Raw genomic sequence first — 24055 nt, forward strand, 5'->3', positions numbered from 1 at the left:
CATTATAGTAGTATGATTGTAGAGCATGTAGTATTTTACAGAACCTCCACTAGATGGCAGTGTTCCCATTATAGTAGTATGATTGTAGAGCATGTAGTATTTTACAGAACCTCCACTAGATGGCAGTGATCCCATTATAGTAGTATGATTGTAGAGCATGTAGTATTTTACAGAACCTCCACTAGATGGCAGTGTTCCCATTATAGTAGTATGATTGTAGAGCATGTAGTATTTTACAGAACCTCCACTAGATGGCAGTGATCCCATTATAGTAGTATGATTGTAGAGCATGTAGTATTTCACAGAACCTCCACTAGATGGCAGTGTTCCCATTATAGTAGTATGATTGTAGAGCATGTAGTATTTCACAGAACCTCCAATAGATGGCAGTGTTCCCATTATAGTAGTATGATTGTAGAGCGTGTAGTATTTTACAGAACCTCCACTAGATGGCAGTGATCCTCTAATGATAGTCTATTTGGCTGATTCTCCATTCTGTCCTCGCCTTGAGCTCTATGGTGTTGGCACCGGTAGCTCTCTGCCAGCCGGAAGTGCTAGCGGTGTCAGTAGTGGAGAATGAGTGTGTGTGCGGTTAGTGCGCTGTTATCCCGGTCGGTCCGGACTGCTACTCGGTGGCAGGTAAGTAGCACTGACTGCGGCCAGAGAGCGATAACAGCCATTAAATGATACCAGGAGACAGAATGGCTGACCTTGTGCTAGTGCTGGTAGGGAACACTGACACAGAGCAAGACACTGACAGAGGGGAACACTGACACAGAGGGAGACACTGAGACAGAGGGAGACACTGAGACAGAGGGAGACACTGACAGAGGGAGACACTGACAGAGGGAGACACTGACACAGAGCGAGACACTGACACAGAGCAAGACACTGACAGAGGGGGACACTGACACAGAGGGAGACACTGACACAGAGGGAGACACTGACACAGAGGGAGACACTGACACAGAGGGAGACACTGACAGAGGGAGACACTGACAGAGGGAGACACTGACACAGAGCGAGACACTGACACAGAGCAAGACACTGACAGAGGGGAACACTGACACAGAGCGAGACACTGACAGAGGGAGACACTGACAGAGCGAGACACTGACACAGAGCGAGACACTGACACAGAGCGAGACACTGACACAGAGCGAGACACTGACACAGAGCGAGACACTGACACAGAGCGAGACACTGACACAGAGCGAGACACTGACAGAGGGGAACACTGACAGAGGGGAACACTGACACAGCGAGACACTGACACAGAGCGAGACACTGACAGAGGGGAACACTGACACAGAGCGAGACACTGACAGAGGGGGACACTGACACAGAGCGAGACACTGACACAGAGCGAGACACTGACACAGAGCGAGACACTGACACAGAGCGAGACACTGACACAGAGGGAGACACTGACACAGAGGGAGACACTGGCACAGAGGGAGACACTGGCACAGAGGGAGACACTGGCACAGAGGGAGACACTGGCACAGAGGGGAACACTGACACAGAGGGGAACACTGACACTGAGGGCACTGATAGGGAACACTGAGGGCACTGATAGGGAACACTGAGGGCACTGATAGGGAACACTGAGGGCACTGATAGGGAACACTGAATCAGAGCAATGCTGACACAGAGCGACGCCGACACAGACTGATAGTGAACACTGACGGAGCGCTGACAGAGCAACACTGACACAGAGCAGTGATAGGGAACGCTGACAGAGAGCAACGCTGACATGGGGTGCTGATAGGGAACGCTGACATGGAGTGCTGATAGGTAACACTGACATGGAGCGCTGATAGGTAACACTGACATGGAGCAACGCTGACATGGAGCGTTGATAGGAAACGCTGACATGGAGGGCTGATGGGAAACGCTGACAGAGCAACACTTACGTGGAGCACTGACAGAGGGCAAAGCTGACATGGAATATTAACATACAATGCCTATAGGGAACACTGACAAGTGCTGCTTATAGGGAACACTGACAAGTGCTGCTTATAGGGAACACTGTCAAGTGCTGCTTATAGGGAACACTGTCAAGTGCTGCTTATAGGGAACACTGTCAAGTGCTGCTTATAGGGAACACTGTCAAGTGCTGCTTATAGGGAACGCTGTCAAGTGCTGCTTATAGGGAACGCTGTCAAGTGCTGCTTGTAGGGAAAGCTGTCGAGTGCTGCGTGTAGGGAAAGCTGACGAGTGCTGCGTGTAGGGAAAGCTGACGAGTGCTGCGTGTAGGGAACGCTGACGAGTGCTGCGTGTAGGGAACGCTGACGAGTGCTGCGTGTAGGGAACGCTGACGAGTGCTGCGTGTAGGGAACGCTGACGAGTGCTGCGTGTAGGGAACGCTGACGAGTGCTGCGTGTAGGGAACGCTGACGAGTGCTGCGTGTAGGGAACGCTGACGAGTGCTGCGTGTAGGGAACGCTGACGACTGCTGCGTGTAGGGAACGCTGACGACTGCTGCGTGTAGGGAACGCTGACGACTGCTGCGTGTAGGGAACGCTGACGACTGCTGCGTGTAGGGAACGCTGACGACTGCTGCGTGTAGGGAACGCTGACGACTGCTGCGTGTAGGGAACGCTGACGACTGCTGCGTGTAGGGAACGCTGACGAGTGCTGCGTGTAGGGAACGCTGACGAGTGCTGCGTGTAGGGAACGCTGACGAGTGCTGCGTGTAGGGAACGCTGACGAGTGCTGCGTGTAGGGAACGCTGACGAGTGCTGCGTGTAGGGAACGCTGACGAGTGCTGCGTGTAGGGAACGCTGACGAGTGCTGCGTGTAGGGAACGCTGACGAGTGCTGCGTGTAGGGAACGCTGACAAATGCTGCCAGAAGCTGCTTATATGGAATAAGTTGGCGCTATATAAATACCAATAATAATAAGGCAATATTTACATTAAAGGGTTCCTGACAGCTACTAAATTCCCTTCCACTGTGAAACAGTACAACTCTTATCTCAAAGCTAATCTTCATTTTATTGGAAGAGCTCTGGCCGCGCTTGTACTTTTTGTCTCTATGAGGAGCATTGGATTGGATGTCTAGAAGTGTCGGCTGCCCATTTCTCCATACCAACTGACGTGCAAGTGCTAAGCTGTGATCCATTTAGAGTGTTTAGTCTTTGAGTTACTGTCTTATAATGTATATGATTACTTTTTGTGTTTGTGCAGATTTTACGGATCTTACCATCTTGCTATTGCACCTGTGCACTTACATCTAGATTCAGTCAGTTGGGGTATGTATTCTGATTACCTAAGGACTGTTGTTCTGCTATTCTGCAGCACTTTAAAATAATGTGTTGGGGATATAAAACAACTATTGACAAATTAGTGATGACAGTGTCAATCATTTAAATAACAATACTAGTTACTTATTGTCTACTGAAGGCTCTGCATTTCACCAGAACCGCGCTAATAAAATAAACCGATGTGTGTTTGGCGCATAGTAAACTACTGGTTAAGAATTAGTAATGCATGGATACTGCAGGATTTATGGAGACTTTCCTTAATTCACAACTCTTGCACATAAGGGAAAGTCAGACATACAGACAGACAAAAGTAATAATGCCTCAGACTAGTTTTCACAGACACGTTCTTTCCAACCATCAGAATCCGCTACAAATGAAATTCTGCTCTGTGCCAAAAATATCACAGAAGTAAATTTTAAAATGGCAGTCAAGTCTCTTAAAATAAATGCAGCCTCCATAGAGCGATTAAAATCCAAATGTGCATGTTGGATAACTTTTAGATGTATTTATATTCTTTTATAATGCTTTTCATTGAACCTTTTCTAAAATGCAAATTTAAAAATAAACCAAAGACTTATTTTATTTCGTGCAGAAATGTAAAATCTGTTTTAAGGACGTCGTCTGCAGGAATAAATACAAATTCTCTACAGTCTAGAATACAAGAATTGGTAAGTTGAGGCTTTGGATTGGCGACAACTGTCTCAACACATTTGCATAGATGGTGTGAGCACGGAGCAATTATTCATTAAAGTAAAGGGGGTGGGGGCACTCATTAACCGTGACCACCACAGTGCATTGTAGTGGTTATGATCCCTGGGATGTTTCTTTAAGTGCAAAATAACTGAAACTGTTTTGCAAAATGTTTGCATTTGGAGTATTTTGGCCTGAAATATGAAATTCACTTGAATTCTCTAAACCTGACCAATGGGATTTTTTTTAAAGAATATATGCATTGAAATGTATAGAAAGAGCTTTACAGAGTGCTTTATTTTGAGCAATATTTTAAAAAGGAACCTTGTGCACCTGGAGTGTAATCACAAATATTTAGAGCTACATGCAAAAAAAATATATATTTTTTTTAATACCAAACTCAAGAACCAGAGCATCCCCCCTTTCTCCAAATCTCACACGCAGTAATGGTATTATTTAAGACCCTGGCAATGAGAGATTTTACAGGCCACTTTCACTGGGTTCACCAAGTAACGTGGAGAAACTGCTACCCCTGTGAGTGATGGTTTCCCTACAGCTGCCTGCTATTGTAACATTTATTGAAAAATACTTGGATTTTTACATTGCCAATCACTGTTGGTGAGTGGTAATTGTGCATTTGCAATTAAATTTGCAGTAGTTATCCCTTGACAGGCTGATGTACTGGGCGACCAAATATGGGCTGATATGGAGAAATCCGATCATGAACCTGATTAATTGCACATATTTTCTCGTATTCATTTGTTTTATAGCTTATCAATGAAAACAATTCAACAAGGTAGCATTGAAAGACTTTTTTTTATTTTCATTTACATAGATAACCATTAATGAAGAACCAGACGTTCTGTACAAGAAAATAGAAGTGTTAGCAAAATGTCATGACAAGTCTGTGCTGGACAGCTATGAGTATTTTGTTGTTCTTGCTGCTAAAGAACTTGGAATCTCCTTGGTGCATGTGTAAGTACTGGAAGGTCTTGTGTATTTTAAAGCCTCTATTGTTATAGAGCCTTACTAACTACAAACATTTCTTAACCTCTCCAAAATGTACTATTTTAGGTATGTGATGGTTAAAAGTCTGCATTCTAAGTCATTAAAGGAGCACTGTAAGTAGTTTTGGTGCCAGGTGTATATTAGTGCTGTTTAGCATAAAGAAGTCACTGTTTTAAAATTGTTTAACACTTACTTGGGTCTCTGGCTACCTGCTGTGGTTCTGGCTACCTGCTGTGGTTCCAGGCCACGTGATACAGCTACCCTTGACACATTCTGATAAACTGACATAGTGAAAGCAGAATGAGTACCACTTCAACTGTAATGAGAAGCATGGAAGCACAGCGGGGTACCCAAGTTAGTGTTAAAGCATTGAAGCAGTTTGACTCCTTCCTGGAAGACTGTGCCAGGTGGTACTCATGGTACATAACCATTAGAATAGGCTGTGGCGCATGCTGTGCCATTTTACGATATGCTCCCTGTTGACCTTGAAGTATGAATTGTCAGAAATTCTCCAATTTTCAAAAATTTATTGATGTTTACAATTTCACACTTGTATGTTTTGTATTTAACCCTGACTGTGTTAGACTTATTTAATTCATTGATGATAGGTGCCCTGCAGCAATGGACCTGAGGTTAACATTTTAACAAATAAAATTAATATCTTGTATATGGGTTTCACAACACTGAGGCAGGCAGTAATTCTTTATTGATTGTTGTATAAATAAGATGCTTTTATAATTACTCAGAGACTTCGAGAAGTGGCAGAGGAGAAAAACATTTGGGAAAGTATTGCAAATGTGCTTGAATTATGTTTAAAATTCTCAAAATATTGAAGTTCCACATATACATTACTTGTTTTGTTTATTTTAAAGCTTTACTTTTTTTCCCTACCAGATATGAGCCCAAGAGGAAGATTGAACGGTTCACACTTCTAAAGTCTGTGCATATTTTCAAAAAGCACAGAGTTCAGTATGAAATGAGGACACATTACAGGTGTTTTGAGGTAAGGGTAGAGCATTACACTGGCAAATTAGATAGGCTTTTCGTCGTCCCGTCCCCCCATATTAAACTTCCCCAGCCCATGTAGAATTCTAAGCTCATTAAAGGGACATTCTAAGCACAAGAACCACAGCAGCTTAGTGCATTGCTCTGGTCAAACTAGACAGTATCTGTGTGCTTAAATGCAAACATTTATTTTTATCAGCCATTAGAGATGCTTCCTGCTGCAGTCCTCCATGAAGATGCGGAGTGCTCCCCATAGAGAGAGTATTATGCTATATTTGCGCAGTGATTGCCGTGCACATACTGTTGTTCCCAGTACTTTGCTATGTAGAAGAATCAGATTGGTTAAGATTATAATCACTGATGCTCTCAGCTAGGGACAGAATGGTAGGTGATAAACTGTCCCCAGGAATTTTAATATATCAATATTTATCTGTGAGGTGTAAAAAAAAAAATTATTAAATGTAGAAATCCACACCTTTTTTTCTGCAATTGAGCTCCTCCATCTTAGCTGCCTGTCAGTCATTCTTACAAACTCTGTCCTTTGCAGTTGGGAACCGGCGTAGAGAAAGCATACAAAGAGGAACAATTAAACATTTGCAATGTTTGCCTTGTCTTTACTAGATCAATATGTAATTTGCTATATCTGTATCATGTTTAATGGCAAGCTGAGCTTCACATACAGAAAGTGGTTAACACAAAGTAAAGAGTTTACAATGTTTTATTGAGAAGTGTAAACTATAGAGAAGTGATACATCACCCTGGAACGCTTGAATAATGAGTGCAGTTCATTTGACTGTGAAAGCATTGCAACTGATTGAATGCCTGTGTGTTGATATTTAAATAAAAATGTAATAGAAAACTGAGGAAAAGTTTTGGAAAATTCTTAAATTAACTTGTAGTTTATTTGTAGTTAAAGCATATAACTGGCAGTACTGCAAATGTGTACCTGGAATATATACAGCGTAACCTACCAGAAGGAGCTGCTTTGGAAATTACAAAGGTAATACATCTCTTATTATACATTACCTATTTAAACTGTAATGGGAAATCTAATCTTTTATTTTACTATTTTAGACAACACTTGAGAAACTTCCAGACCATATAAAATATCCAGTATGGGACCAACTATCAAAGGAAGAGAATGAGAAGACTACTTTGTAAATCCATTTCATGATTATTTTTTTCTTCCTTCAGATATTTAGACAATTAAAAATAAATGAACTATTCCTAAAACCAAATAGAGTTTCTTGGCAATTGCAATCTCTGCAGCGTAATTTTGAGAGAATATGACATGAGCCTATTCTTCAATAACAATCCATCTATAAAGTGTTAACATTGCATCAAAGGTTATGAATGAAATTGTGGTTATAATAGTAGACTGACATGCTGCTCATGTAATACCTGCTAAATGTAGGGTCTGTATCCAATTGGTCTTCCAGAAGGCAGTTGCCTCATTAAAAGAAACTGTAGTCACCCAGACCATTTAATCTCAATGAAGTAGACTGGGTGCAGTGGCCCTGTCCTTTTAACCCTGTAATGTAAAACATTGCAGGTTTGTTTTGTTTACATTGCAGGGTTAAATACACCTCTAGTAGCTGCCACACTAACATCATCTAGAGCAGTGGTTCCCAAACAACTCCTCACGCCTCTCCTACCAGTCGAGGATTTAGGGATTACACAGTTGAGTCTAAAGCAAGCATGTCAAACTTGCATGTGGCCCACAAACTCTGTGTATCCCCAGCCACTTTGTGTTGTGGCTGCAATTGGCCAAAAGACAGGAAAGATCTTTCCTGGAGGACGGGCAGCTCATCTTAAGGTAAGGGAAGAGAGGCTTGGGGGACCTTTCTCTGTAGTGTGCTAAATTGGGTAGGTGGGGGCAGTGTATTAATTTAAAGGAGTGAGTGGGCACTGTATTACTTTGGGGAAGGAAGCCAATGTATTAAATTAGGGAGAAGGGGCGGTGTATTAAATTGGGGGAGGGAGGCAGTGTATTAAATTAGAATGCTGGGAGGAAAGGCAGTGTATTAGAATGGGGGGGGAGGGGTTAGTGTATTAGATTGGGTCTGCATGGAGGTGCTGAACGCTTCCCATGGAGCTGCTGATTCGCCATGCAGCTTTTTGCCACAAATGCACAATAGCCTCCCAATGCTTTCCTATTGGAAAGTATTGGATTGGCTGAGATCATAAAGTTTGATGATCTCAGTCAAAGTGAAGAACACACTCATAGGACTTAAACATCAGCAAGATAACGTCGTGTTTTTTTACATCTGTACAACAGCATACATTCACCATTTTAGTACCATTACCAAACTTTTCTTAATATGTCGAGGTAGATGGACTGAAACATTGGTTATATGTACATGCATGTATTCTTAAAATAAATTCACACGATTGTTTACTTTGAAGCCCTACGAGTGTGAGGACGTCCAGTGCTAGTTAGGCAAAATTTTTATACTGTACTTTTCTAAATAAACCTGTTTCTATGAAAACTGAAGTTTATTTTGCAGCCCACATAAACTTAAACCTTGTTTATTTGGCCCGTGTTAACCTTCGAGTTTGACATGCGTGGTGTAAAGTGTTTATATATATATATATACATACACACACACACACACACACACACACACTCTCTCTCTCTCGACACAACTGGGTAATCCCTAAATCCTGGACTGGTAGAGGGGGCATAAGGACTGGTTTAGGAACCACTGCTCTCGAGGTTCTTCTGTGGCACTAGCAGAGTAAAACTGTCACGTGACATGGAAGCCCCTACAAAGGCACTGAATACAACTTACACAAATGACAATTTCCTGCTGTTAAAGTTGATTCACTATTTCAAGACAAACTGTAATACCTCCATAATTGTGGCTGCAAGTAATGGCCTTGTTAGTCCAAGTGTAGCCTGCATTTAACTCTGTGGATCCCCAAGAAAATGTGAGCAAAGTTTTGATGGTAATATCACATTGCTTAAAGCAATCCGCACACCCTCAATGTCAGTAGGAACTGGATATTGGGGTCCTTGCAAGATATGCTATGCAGGTGGCCCACTGCCTGGTTTGGTGTTTTATATTTTTTATCAAATAAGATATTTTGGGCAGAAAACTACACAATTGCACAACTTAAACCCCTAAAAGAGCAAATGCCACAATTTGCCATCATTGTAACCTGCTCCTTCTATACCAAAATGGAATGTTCCAGTTGCTGAACTTTAAAAGCGCTATACAGCTCTACAGTAATTGTGTTGCTCATTCGATTTTGAAATAGGATCCTCAAACGATATCTGTACTGGAATGTTTATGCTCTTTTGAAGGAGTAAAAATTTCACCTATACATTGTGCCAACAGTTTTTTCTAGCAAATGGACATATTTGGCAAAAAAACATTTAAAACTTTTTTTTCTCCCTGCTGTTAATAAACATATTGACTGACCAGGGAAAGCAGAACAGACCACCCACAAGAGATCCTACTGCTCTCCCAAACATAGAAGTGCATGAAACTCCTTAGTAATCTATTCTAGCACCTGCTAGGGATTATAGGAGAGGAATGACATAACATTACTCTGTTCCAATGCCGGCAATAAAACCAGATGCAGAGAAAAACAAAGAAGAGATTAGTCGGATTGATTGCTTGGAGCTTCATGTTACATGAAGAGGCACTGTAACAGAGGAAAGTTAAATAAATCTCTATATATATTTTTTTTACATTGAATACATCACGTATCTTTGTGATACATGGTCTATTCAATGTGTATGGGAGCATTTAATGCAAGATTTTATTTTTATTTCTACTACAGGTTCACTTTAAAGGGATATTCTGGATCCCAAAGCATTTTAGCTTGCAGTAATGCTTTGTGTGATGAGTGTTTTTTTAATTTTACAAATAGTGCATATTTCAATACAAAGTGGCAATTGTATAAATTAACCTTGTTTACACACCCATGACTTTCAAGTGGATAACAAGTTCTCTTACTTCCTGGTTTGACTCAGTGGATCTGCACTCATGAGGCAGCAATTGTTCAAAGCATACCTGACTTGCAAACACTTCTTACTGAGCTGCATTGGGAAATCTGTGATTGAGCAGCCACAGAAAGACTGGGTGGGTTTAGGAGACAGCTTGCAAAGGCTTTAGAGAAGAGCAATAAACATAGATGTAATAGTTTATGCTAAATGTGAATATTATATATGCATAAACAGCAACTGTAACACTAGTAAATACTTCTTATATCACACACAAAATGTATCCCACCTGAAACACGAAGTGTGAGTGCAGCGCTAAAATTTGTGTAGGATAACATTTACCCCTTAAGGGATATACCAGGGCAGCATGTAGACATGAAAGAAAATACCACACAAAATTTGCACTAGTCTATTTTATTTTTTTTGTAAGTGCCCAGTAGACCATGGTGTAGCAGGACCTAGGTAACCTGGCTGCTTATCCCCTTTGGTACTGATAGGTCAGACCCATTTCCCCAGTAACTGGACGGGACATAGTTCCAGGATACAACGTTTGACAATCTTTATTTGGGCACACAGCTTTTTATGTACAGACCCACAGGGGGTCTCCATCCAACACAAAACATACAGGAGGGGGCTGGGGAATAGATAACCATCTCCTGCTCTGGGAGATGGTTAACTAGAACAGGGACACACATGAGAACATTTTTACATTCATACTTTGGAGCTCGGCGTCCTGGGACGGAAAGGGGCTACAGGATTAAAACTTACATAGCTAAATAGCCCCGGGTCCCCTGCAAAAAGCGGGACGAGCGGATGTACAGAGCCGGAGATATCAGTGTCGAAAGTCTGTGGCTCAAGGCTCTGTACATCCCTAAAATCAGTTCCAAGGTGTTGCTTGGTTTAGTCCGGCGAATTCAAACTTCGCGCCTAAACCAAGCAACAACCAATCAGCTGAAATGGCGCAAACCAAATCGCGCCAATCAGCGTTAGGAGGAGGAAGGAGTTTCGTCGCCCAATCCAAAGAAAGGGCGCAAAACTCTGATGCACCAGTCGGGGCTTAGGGAGGATAGTGCGCGAAACCCAATGTCACCAATCCACTCAAAGCGCCCAGGGACGAGAGGGGCTTCGCTGCCCAATCAGATGGAAGGGCGCGAAACCCAGTTTGAATAAGCGCTCCATCTCGGATTGGTCGCCCGCTCCCTGCAGCGACCAATCGGCACTTTGCCTATCAACCAAGGGAATAGTGCGAACCAAGTTTGAATGGGCGCTCCCTCTCCCATTGGTCGGCACGGACTTCCATGCGGCCTGCAGCTGTGAGACCGACTCACAGCCCCAGGGACTCCACGCTGGCGCGCGTCCCTCTCTCTGGTGGATATCCCCACATAGGTATCCTTTGGGGAGTAGGTAGGATAAGAAAAGAAGGAATGAGTGATTACAGCTCTGTTGGGGAGCAGTTAGGACAGTCCCTGACACCGGGATCAAAGACAGTGTACGCAGGCCGGTGCTACCCCTGGTGGGCGTTCGGTAATACGAACCGCCGACCACCATGGGGAAGCACGCGCCGCTTGTTTCCTTGCGGTCTGCGATTTTCACACCTCGGTAGGTGAAAGGGTATATTACAGGATTTTATGGTAAAAATTACAGGAAGGGGAATATGAAAGAGGGGAAACATTCTAAGAGGGCACATCCACACATATAAAACAAGGCAATTCACAGTTTAGGCAGGCCCGCCGCACATGGCATTCGTTTGCATAAACATAGGCTCTGTATGTGAAGGATAGCACAAAATCTAACCTAATACAAGTTAGTGAGGCGAAAATACAGTCTGCTTGGGTTAAGTTAGAATTTGGTAATCGCACAGTAACTCATGTAGGTGTGATTTTTAAGCAGGGTCTTGTTACCAGTGGGGTACCTTGAGGATGTGTACTTGGACCTATTCTCTGATATTGCAGAAGGTCTTGATGCTAAGGTATGTCTTTTTACTGATGATACAAAGAATTGCAACAGGGTTGACGTTCCAGGAGGGATAAGCCAAATGGCAAATTATTTAGGTAAACTAGAAAAAATGGTCAGAGCTGTGGCAACTGACATTTAATGTTGAAAAGTGCAAGATAATGCATCTTGTGTATACAAACCTATACCAGAGTATATAATATTAGATACAGTACTAACTTCAACATCTGAGGAAAGGGATTTAGGAGTAATTATTTCAGATGACTTAAAGGTAGGCAGACAATGTAATACAGCAGCAGGAAATGCTAACAGAATGCTTGGTTGTATAGGGAGAAGTATTAGCAGTAGAAAGAGGGAAGTGCTCATGCCATTGTACAGAACACAGAAGAAACCTCACTTGGAGTACTGGAGACAATAGCTCCAGAATGATATTGATACTTTGGAGAGTGTTCAGAGAAGGGCTAAAAAACTAGGCCATGTCTTGCTGGGTAAAACTCACCAGGTTAACATGTATAGCTCGGAGGAAAGACGAGACAGGAGGGATATGACAGAAATATTTAAATACATAAAGTAAATCAACACAGTAAAGGAGGAGACTATATTGAAAAGAAGAAAAACAACTACCACAACAAGGAGGACATAATCTTAAATTAGAGGGGCAAAGGTTTAAAAATATCAGGAAGTATTACTTCACCGAGTGGGTAGTGGATGCATGGAATAGCCTTCCAGCTGAAGTGGTAGAGGTTAACACAGTGAGGGAGTTTAAGCATGCGTGGGATAGACGTAAGGCTATTCGAGATATAAGATAAGGCCAGGGACTAATGAAAGTATTAAGAAAATTGGGCAGACTAGATGGGCCGAATGGTTCTTACCTGCCATCACATTCTATGTTTCTAAAATGAAAAAAAAAAGAGAGCCAAATGGTGCAATATTGTTGGGTTTAAAAACCACTTAAAACAAATGTCCTCAAATAATTCCTGCTCACCTTAGTTAGGAGCCGATGAATAGGTGGCTCCAAGTTTGAAGACTTGTCAAATGTAGGGTGACAATGTCCTCTTAGAACCAGAGGTTGCCATTTCCAAGATGGAATCACTATTAGGTGTTGATTTAAGCAAAATTTTATTAAATAATTAAAAAGCAACTATTTAAAAATAGTAATAACTACATTAAATACAATCAATAATAAACACTGAAATCCTCCCTCCGATACGCGTTTCATCTGACCACCAGAACGTATATAACCAATTTGTGCTTACCACATTGAATTGAACTATTTTTTGGTTTGTTTTGTATTTCCTTTTATATGTCTATATGCTGCCCTCGTACATGTCTTAAGGGGTAAGTGTTATCCTACACAAATAGTATTTTTGGTGGGATAGACCACCTAAACACCAAGTTTGGTTTTAAGATTTGAGCTTTGAGGAAAAGATCAACAGCTTTTCCAAGCTGTTTTTATAATGGCAAAAGATGCACAAGTAAATGCATGAATGTTTATATTTTGGCAGTGGAATGTCCTTTTCATCTCTTTACCTGCCAGCGCTTGCAAAAGCAACAGGCAAGTGCAGCTTTTGCAACCGGATTTTAGATACAACCCAATGTAAAATACATAATTAAATGCATGCCTGTTTCAATTTGTGGTATATCTACTAAACAGTGATTTTTATTTTGGCGGTGGAGTGTACCATTAAAGGATAGATTATGAAATTGGTCTTTAACCCCTTAAGGACCAAACTTCTGTAATAAAAGGGAATCATGACATGTCACACATGTCATGTGTCCTTAAGGGGTTAAGAGGATGAATTATACTACTTTTATATAGGCATGTAATGTAACTTTGGAGATGTATAACAAATTATAGAAATTTACAGAACTGTTACTTTCCCAAAACCCCATCTTAGTATGCATAATAAGTAAGCAGTTTAGTTCACAGATTCTGTAAGTACTAGAAAACGACATGTATGCCCGTAAAGTAGATCTCTTCATAGCAGTAATTCACTGTTACCAGAGGCCAACTGGTTCAGCTAGAATGAAGTTTATTTATTCATGTTTTCCAGGTAAAAATAGTCATTTAGCCCTTAATTTGGAAGCAAAATGCTTACCTAGCGGTTTTTCTGTAAATGCACCCAAACTGAATTAAATTCTATGACAGCTGCAAAAAAAACAACAACAAAAAAAACTAAGAAAAACAACACATCCCTACCATAGGCATATTACTGTGAACCTTGCTCCTGAGTGCGGAAGCCACCTTTGTATTCTTTAAACATTTATACTTTGTAGACTGGCTATTGGTTATTCTTAACATTGGTCACTGAGGCTGTATTTTATTTCTCTATTCATATCTGTTTAAACCACCACACAGCTGATACTGGAAATCATTGTCATTTTTAACCATAATTACTCCTTGTATTTTGAGAGGAATGTAAATTATTACAAACAGAGCATGCAGAAGCCAGCTTTGTGAATAGACCAAGCACATGAAAGTCAAAAGCGATAGAGCATTGATTCATACAAAAAGTTTTGTTTAAGCCACAAACCCCTTTGAATCAGAAAGCTTACCTGTTAGCGAAAATGCATAAGAATCAACAATTCCACAGGTGAAGGATTTTTTTTTTTTTTTAAAACATTCTCACCTTAAAAAAGGACTGTGTCAAGTTCTTGAATGGTCTGCATACCATCTTCAATACGCTTCAAAGGGTGACTATGTTACCCTTCGGAAGACAACAATAGTAGCATCATTTTTTTACAATCTGATGTTATCATGATCAGTTAGGGCTTTAGTCACTAAACAGTAAATTTACAATGAATCCACACTTTTTACATATCTTACTTTGAAATGTTTAAACCCCTTGTTAACATATACGCTAGAGTTGTTAAAAAAAAAGATAAAAGAACAAAATGAAAGATGTGTGGGCTACTGCCAAAAGTCCAGGCAATCTCATGTTAAATGTATATTTATAGAGGTTTATATACACTTTGATGTCAGTTCTGTTTAAACCCAAGTTTCCATAGTGTTCATTTGCAATTTTGCCATGTTAAAACAACAGTGACAAAATGCAATGTATAATCCCATATCTGTGTATATGTTCACACATTGTTACTTGTGTTTGTATACATAGATATAAGGGAAGAAGATATCTAATGTGCATTAAGACAATTTTGGTATGACTTGGTGAAATCTGCAACAAAGAACAAGACACCTCTCCATAGGCAAAATTAATTAAAAAATAAATAAATCCTATACTACTATAATATATGTACATAAAATGCAGATTTTTTAAAAATGGCCTTCGTTTATGATGTTATATAATAAACATGGATATTTCTCCTCATAGAATTATGGAAATAAAAGTGACAGGTTGTGTTTAAAATGTCTTTGCTGTTTTTGTTTAATAAATATATGGTCAAATACAACAGATATCAAACTGGGTGTCAGCCATTTTATTTTCCCATACCTTATTATACTGAGCCAATTTGTAGTCCTGAGATGCTATTGGGGAGGGGATGGTTAACACTGATATAAAGCATCTGCTGCAACAATTAGGTCTTGTGTTTTCAGCCCTCAGCACAAGAGTAAAATGAAGGAAAATATTCTGGCAATACTAAGATCTTTGATTTTTACTACACTACTGAGAATGAATGCCACAATATTTAGGTAACATTTAAATACGATTTCACAGTTGAAAATTGTCTGAAAAAGGACAGCTTCTGCTCACATTAGAAAACGTCAAATCAAAATCTATGCAATATACAGCGTGTAATAGGTTTTACAATTATACAAATTCTAGTGTTCACGTCATACTTTGACCATAAAATGAATACTGAATAATTCTGAAAAATAAATAGTGTAGGCAATGCAAGCAAGACAAGCAAGTTATAGTTAGTGTTCCAAAGAAACACACTACCTACACATCCTAACATTCAAAACAAATACGGTCAAGCTGTGAATGTACTAGGGTTTTCTCTTACATTTACCAAAAATAAGGAGAAAATGGGAGTCAACAGATTTGCTTTCCCATAAAAAGTTTAGCTTTCCAATAATTTTTTGTAATTTTTGTGGTTGTAAAATAAGACTACTGTATTTATTTGGAGTGCTTGTAATTAAAATAAAACACAGAGCAGTCTGAAATGCTGCACACAAGTCCATAAATACTACGCTTAATTAAGTTACTGCTTGACATTCTTGTAGGAGTAGTGTCCCATTGTGCAACAGTCAATGTCCATACATATTATGTGATAACCGTTTTACGAGTGTCCATAGAAGCACATATTTTATTTATTTATTAACGTGTATGTCATTTTTCTTTTTTGCCACTTAATGCGTGAGGGCTTCTGAAAAATTAGCATATAAAAAAAAAAAAAAAAAAGAAGGATATAATACTAAAAATATCTGGAATTAAAAAATAAAAAATACACAGATTAAAAATAAAAAACAAAACCAAAACCATTTAGGCAAGGTCTCTCCGGTCATCTAAATCTGCTATGCAATGTAAAGAGTGTGTCTCTTTAAAAGCGTCTGCCACCTGGTGGTGCGGGCCATCTCTGGCCGCGGCCAGGTGGCGGAGGATGTGCTGCAGTACCACGTCCATTGGGAAAGCTGTGTAAAAGGATAAAATCACAAGTTTGCTTTGTTGGAAACTGGTTTAAAAATAAATACAAAAAATAAAAACAGATTTGTGCTACATTTTACACTTATTTAAATAAGCCCAAAAGCATGCAATTTAACATGGCACCCATATGGATAATCTAAAAATGTGGGAACAAAAGCGAAAGTGGTAAGAGGTAAGGAAATATAATCAAAGTGTATATTAAATCAGTTAACAGTATTTCACGGATTTAAATAATCAGAGGGCAGGGGTTGGGGGGAATAAAAAATAAAAATCTTACCCTCGTGGATGAGGAAAGTGGCCTCTCTGTGGTGGTGGCGGCAGTATACCTCTGCCACGATGAGGAGGTGGCATGCCTCTAAAACCCATGAGCCCTGGAGGTGGAGGGTGTCCACGTCTGATTGTAAATAAAAAAAAAAATAGATAAAAGCACATAACCAGAATTTAAGAAGATTTACACAATATATAGAATACACACTGCTCGAAATGTAAACTCCTTATCTACTATTGAAAACTCTAATGTATTTTATTTTTTATTTGCATGTCAGCAGCATAGAATTAGAATGTGTGTGAATACAGGGGTGCATGTTTCTAGATTTTCAGTGTCTGTACATGAATGCAGGGAATAGAAGGTGAGGGGGAGAGGGAGGATGGGCGGCGTGCAACACGCACAGCTCCACTCACTGGAAGCACATATTGCATTCACACTTTAGTAAATGAGTCTCATCCCAGGGACTTGTATCAGGATAGCCTAAAAGAGAAGTGCTGAGCTCAGTAGAGCTCCCTACAGCTGCATTTAATACCACCAACACGGCTTCTGGTTCTGGATCCCTCAGGGATAAGTGGACCGTTGTCAGCATCCATCACACACAACAGTTGCACATAGTGTGCCACCACAGTTCAGTTTTACTTATCAATGCCCAAAGGCCTTAACAGAACACGCCACCCTTAGATTTAGCACTTTATTTTATGCATAATATTATATATTTTTGGAGGTGTTTAATAACAGTAGTCTTCAGAAGGGATTATACTTCAGCCAAATGAAGAAATTGTAGTCTAGTAGAGGATTCTGCAATGTATCTTGTTTGTAGTATGTCCAGTCAGTATTAACCATTACATCCATATTAGACAAGAAGACATTTAAAAAAAGTTTCCTGGTAGCTAACCTTAGAGTTGGTGGTGGTGGAAAGGGTTCTCTCATTTCTCTTTCAAGGTGAGGTGGTGGCGGCGGCGGCAATGGAGGCGGCAGAAATCCTGGATGTCGTCCTCTGATTCCTCCGCGCCCACGAGGATCCTGATATGGATGCATTCGTCCCATGCCACGTCTTAATATAATCAAAAGTAAGTTAAGTCAAGTTTAAATTCAGCACCAGCACACAGTAAATTCACTGGTTCACTTAGTGCATTCTTTTTAGAGCTCACGGTTTGCACTTTCAACATTTTAAACCACTAGTGACTAATGACTAGTTACAGCATGCAGACTGCTTCGACAGGGAAACTCAAAACAGATTTCTCGAAACTTGCTGCAAAAGTTAAAAGCACGGTGTTTGGTAATATGGTTTATGTTGATAAAGCTCCTGTCTTTGGACGTGAAAGGCATTCAGAGTGTTGTTCTAGGATTTATTTTACTCCTCCCCCCCTTTCTATCTGGTGCAAAGATCCTTTTTTGAATGGGTTTATCCTTGCCTCTATTCTGGTTAGTATTTTATATGGAACGCACTATATTTAATAAATCTGCACAGCAAAGAATGCTTTTTTTTATTTTTCTGTGAGTCTTTAACCCCTTAAGGACACATGACATGTCATGATTCCCTTTTATTCCAGAAGTTTAGTCCTTAAGGGGTTAAAGTGCGATGTATGGTTAACATTTATCACTTTGTGGATCTCTGGAATTGAGGCACCAGCACCAAAGACATTGGAAACTCTTCTGATCCTTATAACAAGTAAGTGGAAAGATGTTTTATCACAGTGTTGTCCTGTTCTAATCACACCTTACATATGTAATTGTAACAACTGGGGCAGCGGCTTATTTTCTCTAATCATGTATGTTACTATAACTGCCCAATAAAGCAGAATTGATTAAAAGACATTCACTGAGTCCCGTGAGTGCACTCTACCACAGTATGTGTGTGATAGAGATAGCACAGATCTCTTTTATATTGTTAAAAGCCATGTTAATATTCTAACAAATACAGGAAAGAGAAGAACAGTCTTAAATGAACACAGTAAACACTATAACTGCTACATCTCATTGAAATGATTAGTGTCTGGACTTCACCGCTATCCATTCAGCGTTAAACAAAAAGAGCCCCCAGCATCCCATCCCCTCTGTGCTGCTTAAGCTAAGCTGCAATGGGCGACTGTGATAGCCTGAAGGTGTCAGCTGACCATACTGCAGGTATGAATTGGTATGTCTAGAAGCAAGAGTGTAATCTCTGCCTTAGCCCCACCTCCAGTGGGTGCTGGGATATGGAATGTTATGGACCCTCGCTGTTAAACTACTCAAAAATGGAAGGACAGTGCCAGGGGACTCCAGTCACTATAACCAATTCAAAGAGATGAAATGGTTATGGTACCTACAGTGTCCCTTTAAAGAGGTGTGTAAGGTAAATAGTATCTGTGCACAAACTCCGTTCAGCTATGGTGAACCAATCAAATACCGGTTATTCACTGAACTAACTTATCGATCTGTTCGATAATTACGAACAAAAGGAGTTCATTTAGCAATTTACAGACATTTTATTCAATCCAGTAAATGCAAAAGTCAATATTTCTGTCAAATCAATAAAAAGAAACCCACACTCTGTCAGTCTCCCAAAATAGTCCCTCCTCCCCCAAAACTAAAGCCCACACACAAAAAAAGGACACAGGACATCACTATATTTATTCATGGTTACCTGAGAGGTATAATCCCATTCATGGGATGGTCTCTGAACTTTTCTCGCCCAAGAGGCATTTGGCCCTTCATACCACGGTCACCTCTTGACATGTAATTACCTCTACTCCGGTTTCCTCTTCCCCTGAAATTGTTAAGAAATACACTGACAAATTTAAACTACATCTGAAGCAGAACAGCAGAATAACCAAGATTAACGGCAAAAGAAAAGGAGCAAGGTGGCATTAGCCCGCCTTTTTTCCGAATCCTTTTCAAGAATAAAGGGGAAAGCCAGTTAAATAGGAGTGTTGATGGACATTACAAATAAAATTACTCAACAAACTGCAGGAACAGCTCTAGAACTATAAAATGATGACAAATACCTGAACTTTCGAACTTCTAGACCAGATTCAATTTGATCCATTGGCATCTTTCAATAGTCTCTGGAGATAAAAGCACAAACAAATTATCATGCTACTTGTAGCAGCTTTTCATACGGTTTAAAAGCTTGACAACATGTCAAAAATGAAGTATATTTTTTTTGTCAGAAAATGAAAGGGTTCCCATCTATTATTGGGGCTATATATATATATATATATATATATATATATATATATATATATATATATATATATATATATATATATATATATATATATGCATATTACATTCCTGTCGTTTGGAATGAGGACAACATTTTAAGGCCATTCTGTAGATTGTAGCTATAGCAAATAAGGCAAAGGATTTCACCATGAAAGAAGGACCACAGAAGACCTACCTTTCCATGGTCCGTAAAGATCCATCACTGTGGGTTTTGAATGTCCTACTTGATGGCCCATTCAAATTTGTCACATCTAAATAGACATTTTTAAATGATCACTATAGGGTCAGGAACACAAACATGTATTCCTGACCCTATAGTGCTAAACCCACCATTTAGGTGGCTTGCCCCTCCTCTTAGCCCCTTTATAAAAGTATAAAACTCACCTTATTTCCAGCGCCGCGCGGGTCCGCCAGCGCTGGCTCTGCCCACTTTGTCACATCATCGAAATGGCCAATTTTTAGCAAATCCATAGCGATTGGCTAAAATTGCCACGGAGACGGGGCCAAACGCCGTTTTGGCCAATCAGGCCCTCCTCATAGAGATGCATTGAGGCATCTTAGAGGCAAGTCATCAGCATAGTACACAGTCAAAACTCCTCAGTGCTCAAAGAATGAAGCATTGGAGGACAGTTAAATAGGATTATAACTTTTTTTTATTACTCCCTTAAAATATATAATAATTTATATATTTTATATATAATATTAAATTTTAAAACAATCTCACAAAAAGACAATGATAAAATGGTCAATGCCAGTTGTGAACTCCTTTAGAATATTTACAATTCAGGCTATAGTAATAATAAAGTCACAGAAAACTGCCCTATGGGTAAATGCACAATTAGATGCACTCATGTTTTCATTGGGGTATATTTACTAGTGATTTTTATTGTATGTGGGCAGTGGACTGCTCTTAAATGTCTCTGTAGTGTTTCAAAGCAAAATGCTACACATCCAGACTCCACGCTGTAACAATGAAAAGGTTGTGGTGCTTGGTGTAACGATAATCCTTTAGAATAAAAAAAAACACAACAATAATAATTGGGGGAAAAAAAGATCCAACTCCTATTTCCAACTAGGCTATGTTGTTTTAAGGTTAGAAGTCACTTTTTTTATAACTGATTTAGTGGATATTCCATCAAACAACACTGACAGGGTTATTCACCAAACATCAGAATTTCCACAAATGAATTCTAAATAGCAAAACGGAGGCAAAAATAGCCAAGTTGTTAAAGGAACACTTCACTGAAATTAAGTTGTTATGATGCCAGGAGGTCCCTATTGCTGGCTTACCTTTAGGGGTTAAACGTTTTTTCTGTTTTCAAGCGTAATTTCGCTCTGTAACCTCCAACATTAAAAACATAAAAATATTCAAAAAAACAAAAGCCTCAGAGGGTCTCTGCTGATTGGATTAGAGCTGTTAGCAGATGCTCTAAGGCAGGGGTCCTCAAACTCCGACCCCCCAGATGTTGCTGAACTACAACTCCCATGATTCTTTGAATTACATAGATAGCCAGAGAATCATGGAAGTTGTAGTTCAGCAACATCTAGGGGGCCGGAGTTTGAGGACCCCTGCTCTAAGGCAATCAGCTCTATATTCCTAGAAACCGTCTCAAGAAACTTACATATTTTTCTCATTCTAGTTTGTGAATGAGGTGCTAATAACCGACTTAGAGCATCAGCTAACTGCTAAAAGCCGATCAGTGGCACCCCTGCCCGTGGCAGTCCGAGGCTTCCATTTTGAAGATTTTCTGAAAGCGCATGTTGGAGGAGACAGGGAGAATCTGCACTGGAGAGGAGACCTTTGGACTAAACCAATCAATAAACGCCTGACACCAGAACATCATGCGGGTACCATTAGCATAGCTGAGTATATCAGACCAGCTTTTACCTTTGTTTTTCATTCAGAAATAATTCGACAAGAATTCTGAGTTTAGTGAATAACCTTGCCAATTATATAATCCTGGCTGGGTACCACAGCATCTGATGTGTATGTAACTTGAAAGTGGGAATCACACTAGGGAGTGAAAGCCAGGCTTCCTGTGGCAGGCTGTAACAAAGGAAACATAAGGCTGGAAAAAATGAGCAAGGAGAGTATGGAGTGAAGTAGGCAATAACATGAATGGCATCCAGTTAAAGATACAATACAGTCAGCATGCAATAGGGGTCATAACATCCTCTATTATCCTAGCTGTCATACATTTCTCTTTCATTCACAGCGATAGGGCTGCAGGGACTAGACATAAAGGTTACCAGGGCATAATGATGGCCGGAATTAAATGAGAAACTCCATGGATATCCAGATAACCCTGTGTGTTACCGTCAGGGGGTCTGTGTGATCGGTCAGGGTTTCAGTCAGGGGGTCTATGTGTGATCGGTCAGGGTGTCTATGTGTGATCGGTCAGGGTTTCAGTCAGGGGGTCTATGTGTGATCGGTCAGGGTTTCAGTCAGGGGGTCTATGTGTGATCGGTCAGGGTTTCAGTCAGGGGGTCTATGTGTGATCGGTCAGGGTTTCAGTCAGGGGTCTGTGTGATCGGTCAGGGTTTCAGTCAGGGGGTCTGTGTGATCGGTCAGGGTTTCAGTCAGGGGGTCTGTGTGATCGGTCAGGGTTTCAGTCAGGGGGGGTCTGTGTGATCGGTCAGGGTTTCAGTCAGGGGGTCTATGTGTGATCGGTCAGGGTTTCAGTCAGGGGGTCTATGTGTGATCGGTCAGGGTTTCAGTCAGGGGGTCTATGTGTGATCGGTCAGGGTTTCAGTCAGGGGGTCTGTGTGATCGGTCAGGGTTTCAGTCAGGAGGGGTCTGTGCGATCGGTCAGGGTTTCAGTCAGGAGGGTCTGTCTGATCGGTCAGGGGGTCTCTCCAAGGGGGAAGGGGTTCTGTCCCGGTGGCCGGGAGCAGGGGGTCTGCTTAGAGAACAAAATATCAGGTACAGTGTATTTTTCTCTGGCAGGGAAGGGGTTAAATGCCGCTCTGGGATGTGGTTTAACCCGTCCGTGCCCGGGGAGGAGACCTGCTCACACACTAACCGGTTACTTCAGAACTCGGCCGAGGGAAACAAGGACAGTCCAACCGTTACCCGAACACCGACTCCAGCCTGAGGAGAAGCGAGAGCTGCGCTGTCCGCGCTGACGTCATCGCGTAAGGGCTGAAGTTGGGCGTCGATTGGCTGGAGCGTCTCAGTCCCCCAATAAGGAGGTCGAGGAATCGCCGGTGTTCTATCAGATCTCTATACCTTGTCAGAATGGTATACCGGAAGTGACGCAGCCGCACCGGAAGTGACGAGGCCGCACCGGAATTGACGTTTCGGAGCTGGAGGAGGAGGAGCGCCTGCGCAGAAAAACAGGTAGGTGAAAATTTCACACAGATCGGGAGCGAAGGACACCTAATGCGCATGCGCGAAACCCACACTGCGCCTGCGCAAGTAGCTACAAGGGAGGGGGGATGGAGGGGATTTAACGTGCCAGTGCGCACGCGCGCCGAAGTACTCCCGCCGGGCACAGACAGCGGGATACAGCGCGCGTGCGCACCAGCGGGCAGGGAGATCGATTCAGCCGAACATTCATCCGATCTCCCTGCCCCACACTGCGCACGCGCCCACCAAGCCAGGACAGCCTCGGACACCGCGCATGCGCACTAAGGGGGTATAGAAATCTGATGGCCATATCTTCTAAGAAATCTCCTACCCCCTGAGTGCGCATGCGCGGTGTCTGCACTTATCCTGACATCTCTCAGGTAAGCCTCGCTCACAACACTCTCAGCCATCAGGGGGGACTGTGCTGTATGGAGGGGGTGTATGTACAGTATTGGGGGGGGGGGTCTGTACAGTGGTGGGGGGGGTCTGTACAGTGTGGGGGGGTCTGGACAGTATGGGGGGGTCTGGACAGTATGGGGGGGTCTGGACAGTATTGGGGGGGTCTGGACAGTATTTGGGGGGTTCTGTACTGTATGGGGGGTCTGGACAGTATGAGGGGGGTCTGGACAGTATGGGGGGGGGGGTCTGGACAGTATGGGGGGGTTCTGTACTGTATGGGGGGGTCTGGACAGTATTGGGGGGGTCTGGACAGTATTGGGGGGTCTGGACAGTATTGGCGGGGTCTGGACA

General features: G+C 41.5%; 2 protein-coding genes across 4 annotated transcripts; one reads left to right on the top strand and one right to left on the bottom strand.

Annotated features, from left to right (window-relative positions):
* The first annotated feature begins 524 nt into the window (after window positions 1-524).
* Window positions 525-7207, top strand: MRPS10 (mitochondrial ribosomal protein S10). The gene is made up of 7 exons (XM_063443884.1): window positions 525-639; window positions 3190-3254; window positions 3859-3934; window positions 4792-4931; window positions 5859-5967; window positions 6880-6969; window positions 7044-7207. Exons 1-7 carry the CDS (start codon window positions 577-579, stop codon window positions 7128-7130), a joined length of 630 nt encoding a protein of 209 aa, XP_063299954.1. The 5' UTR covers window positions 525-576; the 3' UTR covers window positions 7131-7207.
* A 7949-nt stretch (window positions 7208-15156) lies between these two features.
* LOC134585964 (basic proline-rich protein-like) lies at window positions 15157-23084 on the bottom strand. 3 transcript variants are annotated; one of them, XM_063441453.1, is made up of 6 exons: window positions 22987-23084; window positions 19737-19796; window positions 19376-19498; window positions 17645-17803; window positions 16759-16875; window positions 15157-16468 (listed from the first exon to the last, which is right to left on the bottom strand). In XM_063441453.1, exons 2-6 carry the CDS (start codon window positions 19781-19783, stop codon window positions 16378-16380), a joined length of 537 nt encoding a protein of 178 aa, XP_063297523.1. In that variant the 5' UTR covers window positions 19784-19796; window positions 22987-23084; the 3' UTR covers window positions 15157-16377. The 3 variants fall into 3 exon arrangements, with proteins under 3 accessions (XP_063297523.1, XP_063297526.1, XP_063297524.1); XM_063441456.1 differs by having other exon boundaries at window positions 22980-23084; XM_063441454.1 differs by having other exon boundaries at window positions 22964-23084.
* Between the last annotated feature and the right edge of the window lie 971 nt (window positions 23085-24055).

The sequence above is a fragment of the Pelobates fuscus genome, chromosome 2 (genome assembly GCF_036172605.1).
Source record: "Pelobates fuscus isolate aPelFus1 chromosome 2, aPelFus1.pri, whole genome shotgun sequence".
NCBI lineage: Eukaryota > Metazoa > Chordata > Amphibia > Anura > Pelobatidae > Pelobates > Pelobates fuscus.

Excerpts from the sequence above, each read along its gene's own strand:
- LOC134585964 (XM_063441453.1), bottom strand. The coding sequence starts at position 19,783 with ATGCCAATGGATCAAATTGAATCTGGTCTAGAAGTTCGAAAGTTCAG. Across the intron at positions 17,804-19,375 it reads AATGGGATTATACCTCTCAG|ACGTGGCATGGGACGAATGC; the intron begins GTAACCATGAAT and ends GATTATATTAAG. Across the intron at positions 16,876-17,644 it reads CCACCACCACCAACTCTAAG|ACGTGGACACCCTCCACCTC; the intron begins GTTAGCTACCAG and ends ATTTACAATCAG.
- MRPS10 (XM_063443884.1), top strand. The coding sequence starts at position 577 with ATGAGTGTGTGTGCGGTTAGTGCGCTGTTATCCCGGTCGGTCCGGACT. Across the intron at positions 640-3,189 it reads GGACTGCTACTCGGTGGCAG|ATTTTACGGATCTTACCATC; the intron begins GTAAGTAGCACT and ends GTGTTTGTGCAG. Across the intron at positions 4,932-5,858 it reads GGAATCTCCTTGGTGCATGT|ATATGAGCCCAAGAGGAAGA; the intron begins GTAAGTACTGGA and ends TTTCCCTACCAG.